At 37.3% G+C, this 16804-nt stretch overlaps 1 protein-coding gene across 1 annotated transcript in view; it reads right to left on the reverse strand.

The window, feature by feature from the left end:
• Positions 1-16804, reverse strand: part of micall2a (mical-like 2a) — a 114201-nt gene that overhangs the window by 13276 nt on the left and 84121 nt on the right. The window contains exons 12-14 of the mRNA XM_028813908.2: positions 16127-16217; positions 2438-2511; positions 193-307 (exon numbers count right to left, since the gene is read on the reverse strand). Coding sequence (XP_028669741.1) covers positions 193-307; positions 2438-2511; positions 16127-16217 — 280 coding nt within the window. The remainder of the gene's footprint in view (positions 1-192; positions 308-2437; positions 2512-16126; positions 16218-16804) is intronic.

The following is a 16804-nucleotide window of genomic DNA, read 5'->3' on the forward strand; positions in this document are numbered from 1 at the left end:
GGGATCCCTCCAAAGATGGCCACTTTTACAAGAAAAGAGGGTAGAGGAGCTAAATAAAAGCCAAAATTGGGGTTAATGTCATTGTCAAAAATGTGTCACGTTTGGGGGAAAAAGGTTGATAACCATCGAGTTAATTTATTGCTTAAAATTAAAAACACATTGAAAGCCCAAAGTGTAAAATGGTAAACATACCGAAGTCTGTCCTCGTCAAGACCATCAATAATAGCATTTCGATCATTTACAATTTCAACAAGTTTTAACATCAGCTCAGCTTCATGGGTTCGGTCCGCATCCGTCTTAAGGTGATCTGTTTATGAGAAAAAAAAAAAAATAATATGTTAAGAAATAAGCCTGGTGTTTGGGCAGCAATTCTGGACTGCTCAATTGCTTAGAACTTGTGAAACGACCCATGTACAGCCCTAAAAAAATATTGGGTGAGATGTTGAGGATGCACAGAAAAGAAATGAACATAATAGTCCTAGACCCTGACTCGGCTCCTCACACAGAAATCAAAACATATTGTAAACTTCTAATTCTTGGCTCACTAAGACTGAATTATGAAGTGCTTATCAATAATGGTTCTTCCAAAATCTTCTAAGCTTCTAATTTTTATGGTTAAGAGAAACTCAAAATTTCCATCTTGGATATTTTTTTTTTCCCTCAACAAGTCTAACCCAATACAATTATGCAATTCAAAAAATGACAACTGAGTTGAATGTCAAACTTCCCATGCTGCACCTGCAAAACCAAGTCAATCAGCACTGCTACTGAAAATAGAAAAGGGCTGTTTAAGTTTTATTTCACAATTTATTCTCTCTCTTGGCATCTCCCTCACTCTCCAGGTAATGGGATGGAGCCTTTGTGAGTTTATAATTTTGTTAAAACATCTATTGCTCCACAGGGAACAGGACTTTAAGTGCTCTGTGGTAAAAGTAACTTAATCGTATGTAAACAAGTTTGATCTTTTGCCAAGAAGCTCCATATTCATTAGAGTCTGGATAAAGAGATGTATTCAAACAACTGCTTTGGTATTAGCGCCTATATATCTGCTCTGAAGCTACCATATGTGACCAAATACATTCAGACTGCTTGGTCATTGAAATTATGTGTAACCGTTACATCAAATTCGGATCAAATTTGAAAGGTTTGTGTTTGAAATCAGTAGAAGCACAGTAAAATTTCCTCTATATATCAGAGGGGAAACTGAGCCAATAAATGATATTTGCAAACTTATTATTTTCTGTTTAAGTACTATATACCAGCTGCTTTTTACATCTTTATTTAATTAGCAGTGTGGTTTAGTTTCATTGAGACAGTTACAGTTATTCACTCTTTCTGGTGGATTCCGTTTGATAATGGCTTTCAGTTGGAGTAATATACTTAGTTATTCAGATTATTTGTGACTGAAACGGAAAGAAAGAATCAAGGCCATCAGATTATTACGTTTATATGGTATACTCTTGCACATGGGGAAGCAAGTTGTCATGAGACTTTTCTTTAGTAAGAAGATTATGTTTATGTGGTAAACCTTTATAACCCAAATTATTATTTTAAGAAAAAGACTATCACAATCTAATATTTTGTAAAAAAAAAAAAAAAAAAAGTGGGATGTGTTATAACACTGATTTGTTTTCTCTTTTTTACAGGCAAATGAAGATGAATTGCACTGGTGACTTCCAGATGATCCTGGAGCTTATCTGAGCCAATAAATTAAAAAGTTTTATGATCTTTTGATTCTTTTCTTTTTAAGTATACCAGTAGGTTCTTAGCACTTTATTATTTAATTAGCAGTGTAGTTTAGTTTCACCGACTGAATGCTGAACATTACCTTCGTTTAAGATTTTCCGAATCAAGAAAATAATTGTGAAATTTACAATATTTGAGTGAATTCTTTGAAACCACTCATCTCCTGAATGGGCTGTGCAGCTGCTCATTTTTATTTTTCCATAGAATAAAAACTTGCTCATCAGTTACTCAAATTTAAACAATGCACCTTTCCCTATTAAACCTGCACTATAAAATTTCCATTCAAGTTTAATGGTGACCACCTCATAACGACTACATCACCCATAGTCAACCAGCTACCCACGTGCAGTAATGGAAGTGCTATTGCGCATGTTCTTTCTTGCTTTTTTATTCAGATTATGGTGTAAAAAACAAACTTACAGAGACGTGGCACTCGAACGCTACTCATACATTCAAGCAAAGGGCTACCCAAGGTCTGGTTTACTGCATTACTGATGTACTGTTCTGAGGTGACGAGAGAGGATAAGCACTAGAAGGGTTTTTTTTCTGTAATCTCTAGCCCTTTTTTAGGATTTCTGTATGTTTAGTGGAAGATGAGACTATCCATCATTTGCTAATATGCTGCCATCAGAGAACTGTGTAGTTTAACATCCTGAATTTAATCATCCCGGCCAGTAATATTGCATCTCACCCGGCTTATTCATTAGTCTTCGGAGCTCCTCTTCCACACCTGGTTGTTGTTCTTCTAAATCCTGTGTCTTTGATCTAAAAAAAGTAGCAGGGAGAAGACCGAATATTAACAACATACGGAGAGATCCATTATTGTTTTCCATTCCCAAACGTACATCACCGGAAATCCAACCTTTCCCTCTTAAGCTGGCTGTGGAAGAGTTTGGGAGCATGCACGGATATAGTGCGTTGCTGCACTCACTACACAGCGAACCCAAATTAGTACCAGAGTGCAGCCATGCAACGAGTGACACCACAGCACCACACTAGTTCGAATGGAATGGAACAGTGGGATTTTTTTTAATACAGTGGCTGGAGTGCCAGTCCTGCCACCAGCACCCAAGTTTTCCCACTTGTAGTGGAAACGGATCCTTTATTCTTTCTGCTAAATTGAAGGCATGTTGAATATGGTTCAAGCATTACATTGTTTACTTATCAATACAGTACTGCCGATTAGATGGTGGGGTAGGCAAAGGTAGATTGTGATGAAAAAATGCCAAAATACTCACTACACAAATTAATTTATTAATACATGTTGTAAATTCTGCCATCCCAAATGCACCAGCAATGTGTATTTTTAATGAGAGAACAAATCAGCACTTCATATGTAAAAAAAAACAAAAACAACAGTAATTCACTTTGCTGGCAAACCAAAACTTTTATCACCTTTAATGGTGACTGCCATCCCAAAATGCTTTGACTGCACTGTAGCTTTCTGCATGAATCTAATAAAACCTTAAATGCTTTCATCAATACTTAAGATGATAAGAACGATTACAAACAAGAGGAGGCCGTTCACCTCTATCAAGCTCATTTTTGTATGCTAATAACTTTACAAAAAACATTGAAGTCAGATACGCTGTAATAGGAAAGCTGGCACCAAGATTCAGCCATTATGCATATATTTTATATCTCTAAACAAGCCAGACTGAATTACATGTACAGGTCAGCCACTTTATAAAAGTCCTCATTAGCTGACTGGCTGAGGCAGAAGTGCATTACAGCAGTGTTGACTATTCTGGCAATGGTGTTTTAACAGATAGTATATTTTCTCTTCTATGTCAAAAACAAAAAAGGGTGAGAAATGGTGCATGAAAAAATAAGTATAAAATTAAGAAACCCTTGAATAAGAAATGACTCTAAAACCAGAGTAAAGGAATAATTCATTGGCACAGCACAGTGCAACATGAGTAGTTATTATCAGGCAAACAGTCCACAGTAGGCAATACAAAAAAGCTTTATATCATGGCAAGGAGTCATACAAGTTCAAAAAGGTGTTCTATTGCACATTTTAAGCACACGCTGTAAGTGCTCCTCTATGAATAGGGCAGTCTGTGGAACTTGTGGCGTGGATTGTAAATCAGAGTTCATATCAGAATGTCCCTGATATATATTACCAGAGATGGAGAAAGTGTCGGAAATCAGAAGCATTCAATAAAGCTGTCTCCTTGGAAAATGGCACCAGGCAGTCATAAGAGGTCACTCAGTCAAAGTGCCACTAACAAGCAGCAGAAATGTCAAGATATTACAGGCGATGGAAACCCTGCATCAATATTGCACTGTTGTCATCATCATCTCCATATGTGAACCCAGTAGTCATAAGCCAAAAGTGACAAGCACTTCTCTGTAGATGCGTCATTCAATTTAAGACCACATACTTTTGAAACTTTGGTAAAGCAAGAACTAAAATGATCACCACCAGGTGGGGAGTTGGTCTTGCTAACCAAGGTAAACAGGTAACAAGAATGCATCTACTGGGCAGGAGTGCAACCATCGATGGTGCTTAAGGGCTTGTTTATACTTCACGCTCAGAACGCAGACGCGCACGCATCATGGCTGTCAGGTGTTCCCAGCATCCTCTGAGCAGTTCCTCAGAAATTAAAGCGACGAGTGCGCAAGTTGCAGTACCAGCAAAAAGTCGGGGGGCGCAGTGTGATAAAAGTTGGAATGTGACATCAATGTCTCCATTTACAATCTTCATGTGACAGAAAGCCGCTATGCAGATCTTATGGGATCGATGTGTGTGCTTCGATGTTTGATCAATGGCTCGATGTGGTAAAGCAAAATGCTGACATGCAGCTGCATTCAAGGTGCTTTTATATTCAAGCATTGCATATTCCCGATCGTAATGACACGATACATTTTAAAAGTCTCACATACCATCTTTTGTGCCGTGTTTTTTTTCTGGGGCTTCCTCCTGACCCGACAGCAGCGGAAAACAGCAATAGATCACCATACAGAACACATTAAATGTATGATATTCCAACTCTCTGCACATTTAGAATCCTTAGATTTATACTTGATATCACTTTCATGATGAAATGCATTAAAGTATGCATGTTACATTTTACAGATAAATCGTTAATTTCATTTAAATAATGAATACTGTTAATAATTACACACATGGGGGTGACACAATGGAGGAGCAGTAGCACTGCTGCCTCACAGAGTCACGTTGTTGGTATTCCTTGCCTGGAGTTTACACGTTTTCCTGTTGGGTTTCCACAGTGTGCTCCGGTTTTCTTCCAAATATATGCAGATTTGGTGCCACTTAAATGACTCCAGTGTATGTGTGCTTGTATTCACCTTGTGATGAGCTGAGGCCCCATCCAGGGATTGTTTCTTCCTCGTGTCCAATCCCTGGATTGATGGATCTAATCATTAAACATTCTTTTCAGAGAAATTGCAGTAAGGTGTCATTGGAATTTAATGGGTGTTCCAGGCAATTCACAACACAGAGAAGCCGAACTTGTTCTCACCGTGATAATACCTCGCACTGCCACCTGCTGGATTTCTCCAGATTTACGTAAAGTACGCGCGCAAGTATAAACAGTAAAACGCTTGCGTAGCAGAAGCAACCGCTGGAGCATGCGTCGCGTCGTGTCGCGTCGCGTGAAGTATAAACCTGGCCTGTTTCTTATAATGAATGAACAAAAAGGCTTTTTCCCCCCACTGTTAAATAAAGGACATATTTTTACAAAGTTAACTTTTACCAATTCTATAGAAATCCTTGATGTTGCGTTTCTCTTTTGATTATTTCTTTGCTTTACCCTTAAAATGGTCCAGTTTAACACCTTAACATCTTCAATAAACTTGAGATTCCTACCTGGGTGAATGTTCTCAAAATAACTCTTTAATTTCAAGGGCTTTGGCTAATGTACTCTACTGTCTAAGTCTTTGCCATTACTTTGTTGCAAAGAACGATTACAAACCACATAATGTGGTGCTTATGATGAGGTGGATATTTTCTTTTCATAATAAGAATAAAAACTTTACTCAGTTATCTTTCATATTGTTGGTTGATTTGTTGTTACATTAAGTTTAATTGTTTTATCGATGGTTAATCTATGATTGTAAATTTGTTATTAAATTTTCTCACTTGTTGCAATCAACTTTTGTTACCTGCCCTGCTTCACTTGCTGAACAAACAGGCCCTAGCCTAATATTACTCGATTATGTTTACTCCTTTTGTAAATCACTTTTGATAAAAGCATCTGTGAAGCAAATAAATGTAAGCGTAAATGGCAAAGTTTTCACCATCTCATCCATAAGACTGATATGAACAGTTTGCCTCAAATGCAGCTGCACCACTGTTTTCTTTGCAGTTGATGCTGTGTATAGCTGCCTCATCTCCCTGGCCAAGGGTTTGCACTCACCCACAATGCTGTTTACTTGTCTTTTTCATCTTGACTCAGCATTTTTTTTTAATAATGTCAATATTTATATTGTAGTGTATTGCAGAGCTCTTTTGTAGTGGATATCAGCAACACACAATGGATGAAGGGACAGAATGGAGAAGTCAGTGAATCTGAGGAGAAATATGATATCACATATTTCCCATTTGGGTTTAGATGGGTCCCTTATATAGACTAGGTAATTGTGTCTTGTTCTAAATCACTACGATGCTGCTTCTCTTACTTTGAAGTAGTTTAGTCTTCCAAATTACATTTCATATTTCTCCCCATCACACAATAGCACCTTCTATATTGCAGAAAGTCTTTCCCACTGTTTTGTCACTAAAAACCACTCTTCCTGTCAGAAAAATGCCAACTGCAAACTGCAGTAATATCATAAAATGTATGATTTTTTTTTTTTTAAATTATTAGGAAATGGGAAAAATATTGTGTAAAAATATTAACATTCATTACAAATGCTGATGTTTCACTGTTCTGTTCTTTCTCACAACAAAAGAAAAAGTAGTTTTCATTAAAAAATTCCCAGAAAAAGTGAGCTTCCTTTGTAAGTACTCCTTGTTTAATAATGTTCATGCAACACACCAAATTATACATAAAACTATGGAGACAACCTTAAGACCCACATGAAAGTGGACATCAATGAGAAGTGAAAACATCGACTGTAGGAGAGTTCCTGAATTTGACATAGCACTACCATCGGGACAAAATTGCAGTAGAGGCCAAAAGATAGCAAAGGTGTGGCTGTAGGAGAAGTTGGAAGAGACCACCAAGAACTCAGAAAGGTCGTAGCAGACAAGTCAGTGACTGAAGAAAGATAGGAAGGATGTTAACTAAGCAAAGATGCATCATTATGGATTTTATGACAAATTCCAATTATACATTATTTTTCCTTTGCAGCCAAGATTTACTTACTGTGCTTGCCCATTTTGGGGCAAATCAGTAAATCTATTGGCAAAATTTTTGTGGATGATTCGACTCACTCTGAAAGTATTTAAAAAATTATAATATTTTGTTATAGCATATGATATTTTAAGATACAAACCCAAAAAAGAAAATAACACGATGATTCTTAAATTTACCTGTTGCTTATTTCATCGCAGACAGTATAAATCCAAGATATTTCATGTTTTGTCTAGTCAACTTCATTTAATTTGTTAACATACATCCATTCCTTCATTTCAGGCCCACAGCACATTCCAAAAAAAGTTGGGATGGTAAAGCATTCACCACTTTGCATTGTCTCCACTTCTTCTCACAACCCTTAAAAGACGTTGTGGCATGGAATGTGAAGCATTTCAGTTATTTTGTCCCATTACTCTTGCAAACATGTCTTAAGTTGTGCAGCAGTATGAGGTGGTTGTTGTTGCATTTATTTCAAAATTCTCCACATATTCTATATTGGGGCAGATCAGAACTGCAGGCAGACCAATCCGGTACCTGTACCATCTTCTTCTGTAGCCATGCCTTTGTAATGTGTGCAGAATGTGGTTTTGCATTGTCTTGTTGAAAAATGCATGGATATCCCTGGAAAAAATGTTATCTTAAAGGCAGCGCATGTTGCTCTAAAATCTTGATGTACTTTTCTGCATTAATGCTGTCATCACAGAAATATAAATTACCTTTGCCAAGAGCAATGACACAACCCCATACCATGACATATCCTAGATTTTGGACTTGTTGCTGATAAGTCTGGATGGTCCTTTTTGTCTTAGTCTGGAGGACACAGCATCCATTTCTTCTAAAAAGGATCTGTGGTGGTCCATCCCAGATGCCTCAGAGCACAAAAAAGTCGATGTCACTTCCAGACATGGTTAGCATAAGGCTTCCTTTTTTCCCCACAGCAAAGTTTTAAGTGCCATTTGTGAATGCAACTCCATACTGTTGTGCTTGACAAAGGTTTGACAATCTAATCCCTTTCCGATGTCGTTTAATCAGCTATTAATGAGTGACGGTTCTTGATGCAGTGCCGTTTGAAGGATCAGAGGTCATGGGTGTTCAGTTTAGGCTTGTGCCATTGCTCTATATATGCACTGAAATTCCTCTGGATTACTTGAATCGTTTTAACGATATTATGCACTGCAGAGAGAGAAATATGAAATTCTAAACTTTCTTTGTGGAACATTGTTTTTAAACATTTCAATAACTTCATGCATTTGTTGACAACCTGGAGATTCTCTGCCCATCTTTGCTCCTCAAAGACTCAGCCTTTCTTGGATACTGCTTTTGAACCAACTCGTGGTTACAATCACCTGTAGACATCACCTGCTTGAAATCACATCATTATTTAATCTCATTACTGGCCCTAATTTACTGCCGTCCCAACTTTTTTTGGAATGTGCTATAGGCCTGAAATGCAGGAATGGATCTATATTAACAAATGAAGTGACGTTGACCAGACAAAACATGAAATATCTTGGGTTCATACTGTCTGCAATAAAATAAAAGTCAAAGTAAATTTAAGAATCATTGCTCTTTTTTTAGTTGCATTTTATAAGTTCCAAATTTTTACTTGAATGCAACTGAAAACAGTTACTTACAGTATCTTCCTAACTATATTATCTTGTTGGTAATGATCTTTTCTTTACTTTTATGACATATATTACCATAGTGTCATAGGCAGGTTATAGGGAATAGAAAAGAGTAGCGGGTCCAGGGGTCATTTGCTATCACATCTAAACTTGCAGAATAAAGATAAAATCTCAGTGTGATTATATCTGAAGTTGGAAATTAAAAAAAAAAAAAAAAAAAACATTCAAGATCTACCCCATGAGATTTCCATGTGAAATGGATGAATATGAGTTAGAAGGGCGAGATTTCAAGTTCAAGTTATTGAGCTCTCTCCTAAAAACTTCATCTGACGAAATAATGTGTTAACCTAAATGGCAAAAAAATATATATAAAATGGAACTCTTGACCTATTTTATTGAACTACTGAATCATTGTAACTTTAATAAAGCTGTCATACACGTTCTCTTTACTGCAACAGGGTCTATAAATAAATAATTTAAAACAAATAAAATCTTAAATGTTTCTTTTCCCAAAGCACTAAGGAGAAACAAAATAAGAGAATAATAGAAAAATAAAAAAAACTTTAAATAAGGCAAACTTCTTCTCTTCTGTATTGCTTTACTGCTCTTGTATCCCTTCCAATATGACAAATAAGAGTGTGATGGGTACAGGATTTAATCCTGTTCTTTTTTGGATTGCTTCTATATTCAAATTCAAGTTTAAGTTTATTGTCATATATACAGTATAAAGTTCTTGGGTGCATGCCTTTCACAGATTAGTTATTGTAATACATTACTACACTACAGACAATTCTTTAGCATGATAAAGCTCAGTTAAGCTGGTAGTCCTATTGAGAGTATGCTGTTTGCTTTCCCCCTTCACATTTTTTTTTTTGATTACATGGCAGTTTGCATGGTGAGGATACAACTGGCTTAAAGAATTTCAGATACAAGTATAAATAGCTGAGGTGTGTACTATACAGTAGTTGATAACTTAACGCTGGTTTTCCAAAGGATTGTATCTGGTGTTTGTACAATTGTTTAAACCAGCGCTTCTCAACTTATGGGCCATGGTTCACTGGTTTGCCATGGTGACATTGACTACAGTTGGATCGTGGCTGACCCTAGATGAAACACCAACCGCTCAAACAGTCGAACCTGATTCACAGCAGCAGCATTGCAGGTCTTGGAGCCCAAAAGACCTGGGGCCTCATGTATAACGCCATGCGTAGAACTCACACTATAAAATGGCGTAAGCACAAAAGCGGGAATGTGCGTACGCACAGAAAAATTCAGATGCAAGAATCTGTGCGTACGCAAACTTTCATGTTCTTCCACTACATAAATCCCGATCAGCGTGAAAAGTAACGCACATGCATGCGCCTTCTGTCCCGCCCCAACTCCTCCCAGAATTATGCCTCTTTGAATATGCAAATCGATATAAATAGCCTTCTGTGAAAAGACAATGGGAAAATATAAGAATTTCAGCAAATACCAAGTGGAGGCAAAGGAAAAACGTACTATTTGTTGGTTTAAACAGTGGTATAATCAACAAAAGAAAGTTGATCGAGTGACATTGTGAACTTGAGCTTTCGAGTTTCTCCGACACTAAGTCGCACAGTGCCCGAAATAAAAAAAGAAGTTGTCACATATCAAAGTCGGCGTGAAAAGGCGACTCATAGCCCACCGTCTGAGTGTCATATGAAAGCTTATTAGGGTACAGAGAAAAAAAATAGGCACAGAGTGGGGAAAAAAGCATGAAATGTCAACTTTAATCTCGAAATTTCCACTTTAATCATGTAGTTTGTCATTAAAGTAGAACATTATAAACTTCATCTTAAAATCGTTTATTTTACGAGTTTCTCAAATCCCATCGTAACTAAAGTAGCACTTTAAATGCTTTGTTCTGTGTTTGATCTTCTATGTGCTCTGTGTGTGTGAATCACTACGTGCTTCCATTCTTTCTCTTTCTCCGACAGGACACAGAATCCATTACATTCGTGATATTACAGCTCTCTGAATAATTAAAATACTGAGATGTATACATGATATCTTTTTCATGATGATAGGAATGAAAGCATGTTATTAAACATGGGAACACGGTGGCGCAGTGATTGTTCATATCTCACACAAGAGGCTTGCTGCGCCATGCGCGACCTTCGATGAAATAATTTATTACAGAAGTACTGTCTCTTTCAAACGTACTAACCTCCAATTCCTGTCCTTACTTTTCTTTCTCCAAATACCCAATCACCACAAAATCAGCTCTGTAATAGACGTAAAGCCATCTGTAAGCTTAGAACGCCGATTCTTCAAAACTTTTAAGGAACATTGAAATATCTTCATAGTACATGTTTAATTATTCTATCCATCTGTCCTTCCAGTGTTGCGTCAGCACCAGCAATAATACAGCGCAAGGCAGGAACAATCCCTGAACTAGCTAGCGCTGCGGCACCGTGTCCTCACATGTTTAATTATTAACAATACTGATTATTTAAATGAAGTTAAAGTTTTATCTGTATACTATAAGCAACATATTTTGCTGCATTTCATCTTAATGATATCGTCATCATACGCGCTTTATAAAGTGGCACAGGTTGTGCAATATTATAACTGTAGTGCAAGTTTACAGTGGGGTAATTGTACTTATAAGTACAAACAGTTCTACAAGGAGCACTTGATGGACTGATTGAGTACGTTTATAGTTCTTGGGATGAAACTGTTTCTGAAATGCGAGGCCCGTACAGGAAAGGCTTTGATGCGTTTTGCGGTGGCTGAGGAAGTGTGTACTTGAAACTGTATACCGATAATTCTGTTTCCGATCGGCTGCTGCTGTGATTCCCCACTCAGATACAGTGATATAAATACTCCGAGTGGTGCAGCGAGAGTAATATGGAAAAAGATGATCTGCTATGGAAAACCTTAACGGGAGCAGCTGAAAGAAAAACAAGATGCAGTGAGAGTAACAATGCTAAAGCAGTTATGGTATTTGGAATACTATGCCTATTCCCTGGATCATTATATTGCTACAGGTTAATTACAATCAGATGCATTACACTAATAAACAATATGCAGTTAATTTCAGTGTATTTATAAAGCCGCGTCAGGAATGTGGGTCTAAGAAAGAAAGGGTAACCACACAGGAACAGTAGCACTGCTTTGACGCTGGGTGCCGCCAATCTGCAAAACCGAGCGGAGAAATTGCGTACGCCAGGGTATGAAGTACTGTGGAAATGTGCGTGGCTTTACGCCAAGTTTAGGTTTTATACATCGCGATTTGAGCGTGGAAACGTTCGTACGCAACATTTCTGTGCGTATGCACCGTTTATACATGAGGCCCCTGAACTGTGCTTTAAGGGCATAATTGTACCAATAAAACTTTATTCTGTTAAGCAAACGAATGAAAAAAAATGCATCGAATGCACAGAGAGCTCTTATTCTACAATGGTATAATCTTGTGGGAACAAACGTGATTCTTAAATGAGAGTACATATTATATGTCTTGTTCAGCGAGAACAGGGTGAACAAGACTAGTGAATCGCTTAGTAAAATAGTAGCCACTGCCCAAACCTGCTTGCATTGTGCCTCCAATTTTTTCTGTACTGCGCATAGTCATGAAGCCCACAAATGCACAAAGCTACCAATGCAAAATAAACAAAGAGGTTACAAATAAAATCGTGGGAATGTTTGAAGTCACAAGAGTTAAATGTGTAAATGTGGAGTATTGACTGTAATTTATAAATAAAAGCTTAAGTCAATGCCTTTGTGTAATTATTACTACTGTGCCGAAAGGCTAGATTGTTCATTCCTTGTCTGGCTGGGTTCTCTTAAGGGCATTTCAGGGGGATTCTGCAAATCCCTCTATTAATGGTAAAACTGGGTTGAAGTAAAGATTTAGAAATAAAAGACAGTCCCAGTAAGCAGACAGCCTCCTATCAAGCCACATGATTATTGTTTAAAAAAAAAAACAAAAAAAAAAAACCTGATCATACCTTTTTTTTTTAACATAAAAATTAGCGAACAAAATTAAATCTATAAAAATAAGCAGACTGTGTTACGTGCGTCTCTAATAAAAAATCTTAAACACCACTATAAATTCCAACTAAAAACAATGCTACAATTCTTATAGACACAGCGGAACTAGACACTGTGCAGAGAAGAGCAGCCAAGCACATTCATATACTAAGTGCACGTGCTACTCTGGGAGGCTAAGGGATCTGAACTGCTCAACCGAAAAAAACGACACTAACTTAAAAAAAAAAAAAAAAAAAAAGGGATCCATTAGACCTCTTCAATTAAATAGTGAACCACATACTTCCAAGGACACCTAGTTGAGACTAAAGGAGAGGGCATCTCAGACTGAATAATGGGATGGGAGAATACAGAACGGACTGTCAAGTTCTGCAGCTAATGTAAAGACCATGGCAAATTTTGAACATATATTTGAATAAGTTAGCCATTAGCTAACCAGGTGAACTTGATGGACTGAATGTTTTCCATTTGTACTCATTTATATTATTATGAAAGCAACATAGTAAAAAAATGGAAAAAAAAATACTTTTGATAAAATGTGATTATTGTGGAAAATATATGGTCAAATAGAGACTAATCAAATAATTAGGAAGGTTTTCACTTTACTTTGTTAAAGTTGCAGGATCTCAAAGTTTGTGGGGTGTGGGGAATAAAAAATAGGAACAAATGTATCTAAAGGAACTTCATTAAAAGTGTGATCTACAATAACAATGCAGTTGGAGACCACCAAAAGTCAAACATTTCAGCTTAGACTAAATGACTTGATAAGCTTCTAAAATGAATTTAAAAAGAAAGCAACTGAATAAATACAAAGAAAAAACTTTTTTTTTTGGACTGAGGAAAATCCTAATACAGGGGTAGCCAATTACAAGGCTGTATTTATATTTCAAATTTATTTGATCAACCGATTGGTATGCCACTTTTTAAAAAAATTTCCCAGTGTTTCCAGGCTGAGCACTAAATGTTTAGTTGCTTTACATTCTCTGTGATATTTTATTTGTGCGATCCAGTGTCTATCTATCTATCTATCTATCTAAAAGCATTTTTGTTTCGTTCAACATAAAATATTTTGAGGAAAACAGAGTACTACTTCTTCACATAAATAACTGCACAACTATAAACTTTGTTATTATGTAATATGAACATTTAAATTTTAACACTTTGCTTTGCACATAAGTGTCAGACCAAAATAGTAATCCGTGTGTTTAGACGCACTTTGTGTTGATTGCTGAATGATAACAGAGGTGAATTCCACAAAATAGTGATTAACACTAGAATTACCAGAGCATACGAAAAAACTCGTAGATCCGTCCCACCTTATATCGCTTCTTAAATCCGTTCGCACCTCTCTGCCATCGTCTTTTGTCTTCTAAATGTGCAGATAAAGACAAGCTGTAAACAGCCAGCTATTCCATCCCCCCACTGACTTAGAACGTGCACGAACTTCTCCCAGCTCATGCCTTGCTTGATTATCTGGGAGTGAAGTGGAGTTTTAGAGTGGAAATAATAGATCGTTATTTCATGTGTGTTCTGTTTCTACAGTAATCTGTGTAAACACATTTTTAAAACAAACGTTTTTCATATTCTAGTAGTAAATGACAAAATGTAGGCATAAACTATATAATGTATGAAGCCTGAAGTCCAAATATCAAAGAAACACTTTCACGAAAGGTACAAATATAACAGAACAAGTGCGCTTTTATTCAAAAATATAACTGCAGAAGAAAAAAAAAAAAACTGCCTTAGTGTGCGACATCGACGCTCATTTCATATGACGGCCCCGTGGCGCTTGGCGCAACAGTATCAGTTGCTGACTGGGAATCAAAAGGTCATGAGTTCGATCATGAACGACTCCCTTTTGTTTTTTTTATCACTTTTCATTCTCTCAGTCGCATTCAGGATCCTTCCCAACCCCATCGGACACTGCTGTTTTCACATAAAGACGCGCTATAGCTCTGCAGTGTATCACTATACATACAACCACGTGTTTTTATCCCCCCCAATCTTGCCAGTCCCCACATGTTGCTGTATGCCGTTTCTTTTGTACTCCAGGACATGCAGAGGAAAGCATAGTAAAGAGCAGTAACTTCAGCGCTATATGCAATCATCAGACACTCCCCATCTGACACTGCTGTTTTCACAAAGACGCGCTATAGCTCACCCAAGGAGCACCCTTCCTACATTTATAACATGTGTACTTGTTGCAGTGTACACACCTCTCTGTGCTATGGTTCCTATTACACTGAACAAGCACCTGTAATTTGCAGATCTATTCATTATCTCAAAACAAATGTATGTGACGTTTTGAAGAAATCATTTTATGACGCGAATAGTACCAATCAGAAAACATTGTCGAAGTAATGCAATATTATTTGAAAACGAACAGCGTCAGATTGGGTGTGATTTATACTGGCGCTGTTACTTAGAGTCAGATCAGAAGTTGAATAAGCTTCTGTTCTGACTCTAAGTAAAAAAGCATGAAGTAATCAACAGAAATAACCACGATCGACATTTTAAACTTAACGATTTACAGTGCATACCAATTTATAAATTTTATGTCTGTTTGAGGCTACAAAGAAAAAAAAAAAAAACAACACACTTCCTCCCCAGCGGGGAATCAAACTCTGGTCTCTACGGCGCGGCAGGCCTGCCATGCTCTGAGTCAGCAAATCTCAGCGTGACACCACGGAAGGTGTTGCTACATCCTTGAACCTTTTGTGAAAGTGTTTATCTGATGTTTGGCCGTCAAGCTTCACACATTCTATAGTTTATGCCTACATTTTGTAACATTTATTACTAAAATATGAAAAAGTTTGTTTTAACAATGTGTTTACACAGATTACTGTAGAAACGGAACACACATGAAATGCGTGTGTTCCAAATAACGAGCCACACGGTTCCACTCTAAAACTCCAGTTCAGTCACTCCCAGATCATCAAACAAGGCATGAGCTGGGAAAACGTAGTGAACGTTCAGCGATGGTGTGTGATGGAATAGCCGGCTTTTTGCTGCTCATCTTAATCGGCACATTTAGAAGACAAAAGAGAGGCGAGAACGGTTTTAAGGTGGGCCGGATCTACGAGTTTTTTCGTAGACTCTGGTAATTCTAGTGTTAAAAGAGAGAAGTTGAAACAGTAGCTCCACTGACCCCTGATGGTTTAGGATTGAAATGTTTTCAAGGTGGCAAATTGGGGAAAGAAATATACGTCTCAAACTCGAGTGTTAGCATTTACTTTGGGTGGTGTACAAATAAACACACATATATGCATTCAGTATCTATGTAGCAATCTCGAACACAATGCTGAAAAAAATATTGTTAAATTGTTTTTCTGTTGGTTGTACTAATTACTAATTAAAAACTAATTTCCAGAAGATAAAATACAGTTTAAAGTGAGATCACATGCATCATATTCTTACATGTAAACTAGTTCAGACTCCCGCCTCATGAGGAGCTGCTTCTGCCGGATTAGGTTGAACCAGTCCACCATTAGGACATCTTCCTTTTCATCTGAAGGAAAAGAGCAAAGAGGAATTCAATCAGTTAGAACCGTAGATCACGAGCATCACTATCACTTTTAAAATGGAATTCTTGAAAAGCTGTGCATAGAAATAAACACACTGGGTCAGTTGCAGTGTACCTGAGATAGAAACCAACTAGCTGCAGATCAAGACCAGACTATGCAGTATGGTATTAAGAGGAGATGATCCTCAGGTCTAAGTGCGGTTTCAGTGAAAAGCGGAACAACATCAGTCCCAAGGTTAACCGATACGTAGCTAGTCTTGTTTTGACTGTTTCTTCTTCCTTTGCTCAGCTGACTGTCTAATTGTCAGTTAATGGCCTTTGAACCAGTAGCTAACATCTTTGCCCTCTCTCAATTAATGGCATGCCACTACACATTCCTCTTGATTTAAAGGGACAGAACCCAGGGAAATAAGTACATTCTCAAGTAAATTAGATAAAAAAAAATAATGGCAATCATTAAGCTACAGCAGATCAAACTGAGTATCATGTCGTTATTGTAAACATTATTCACTAGGAGCATATGAAAAGGCCCTGAAATATGTATACAGAAAGTAATGAGAACGAGAGGTACG

The sequence above is a fragment of the Erpetoichthys calabaricus genome, chromosome 11, assembly GCF_900747795.2.
Source record: "Erpetoichthys calabaricus chromosome 11, fErpCal1.3, whole genome shotgun sequence".
In the NCBI taxonomy this organism is placed as follows: domain Eukaryota; kingdom Metazoa; phylum Chordata; class Cladistia; order Polypteriformes; family Polypteridae; genus Erpetoichthys; species Erpetoichthys calabaricus.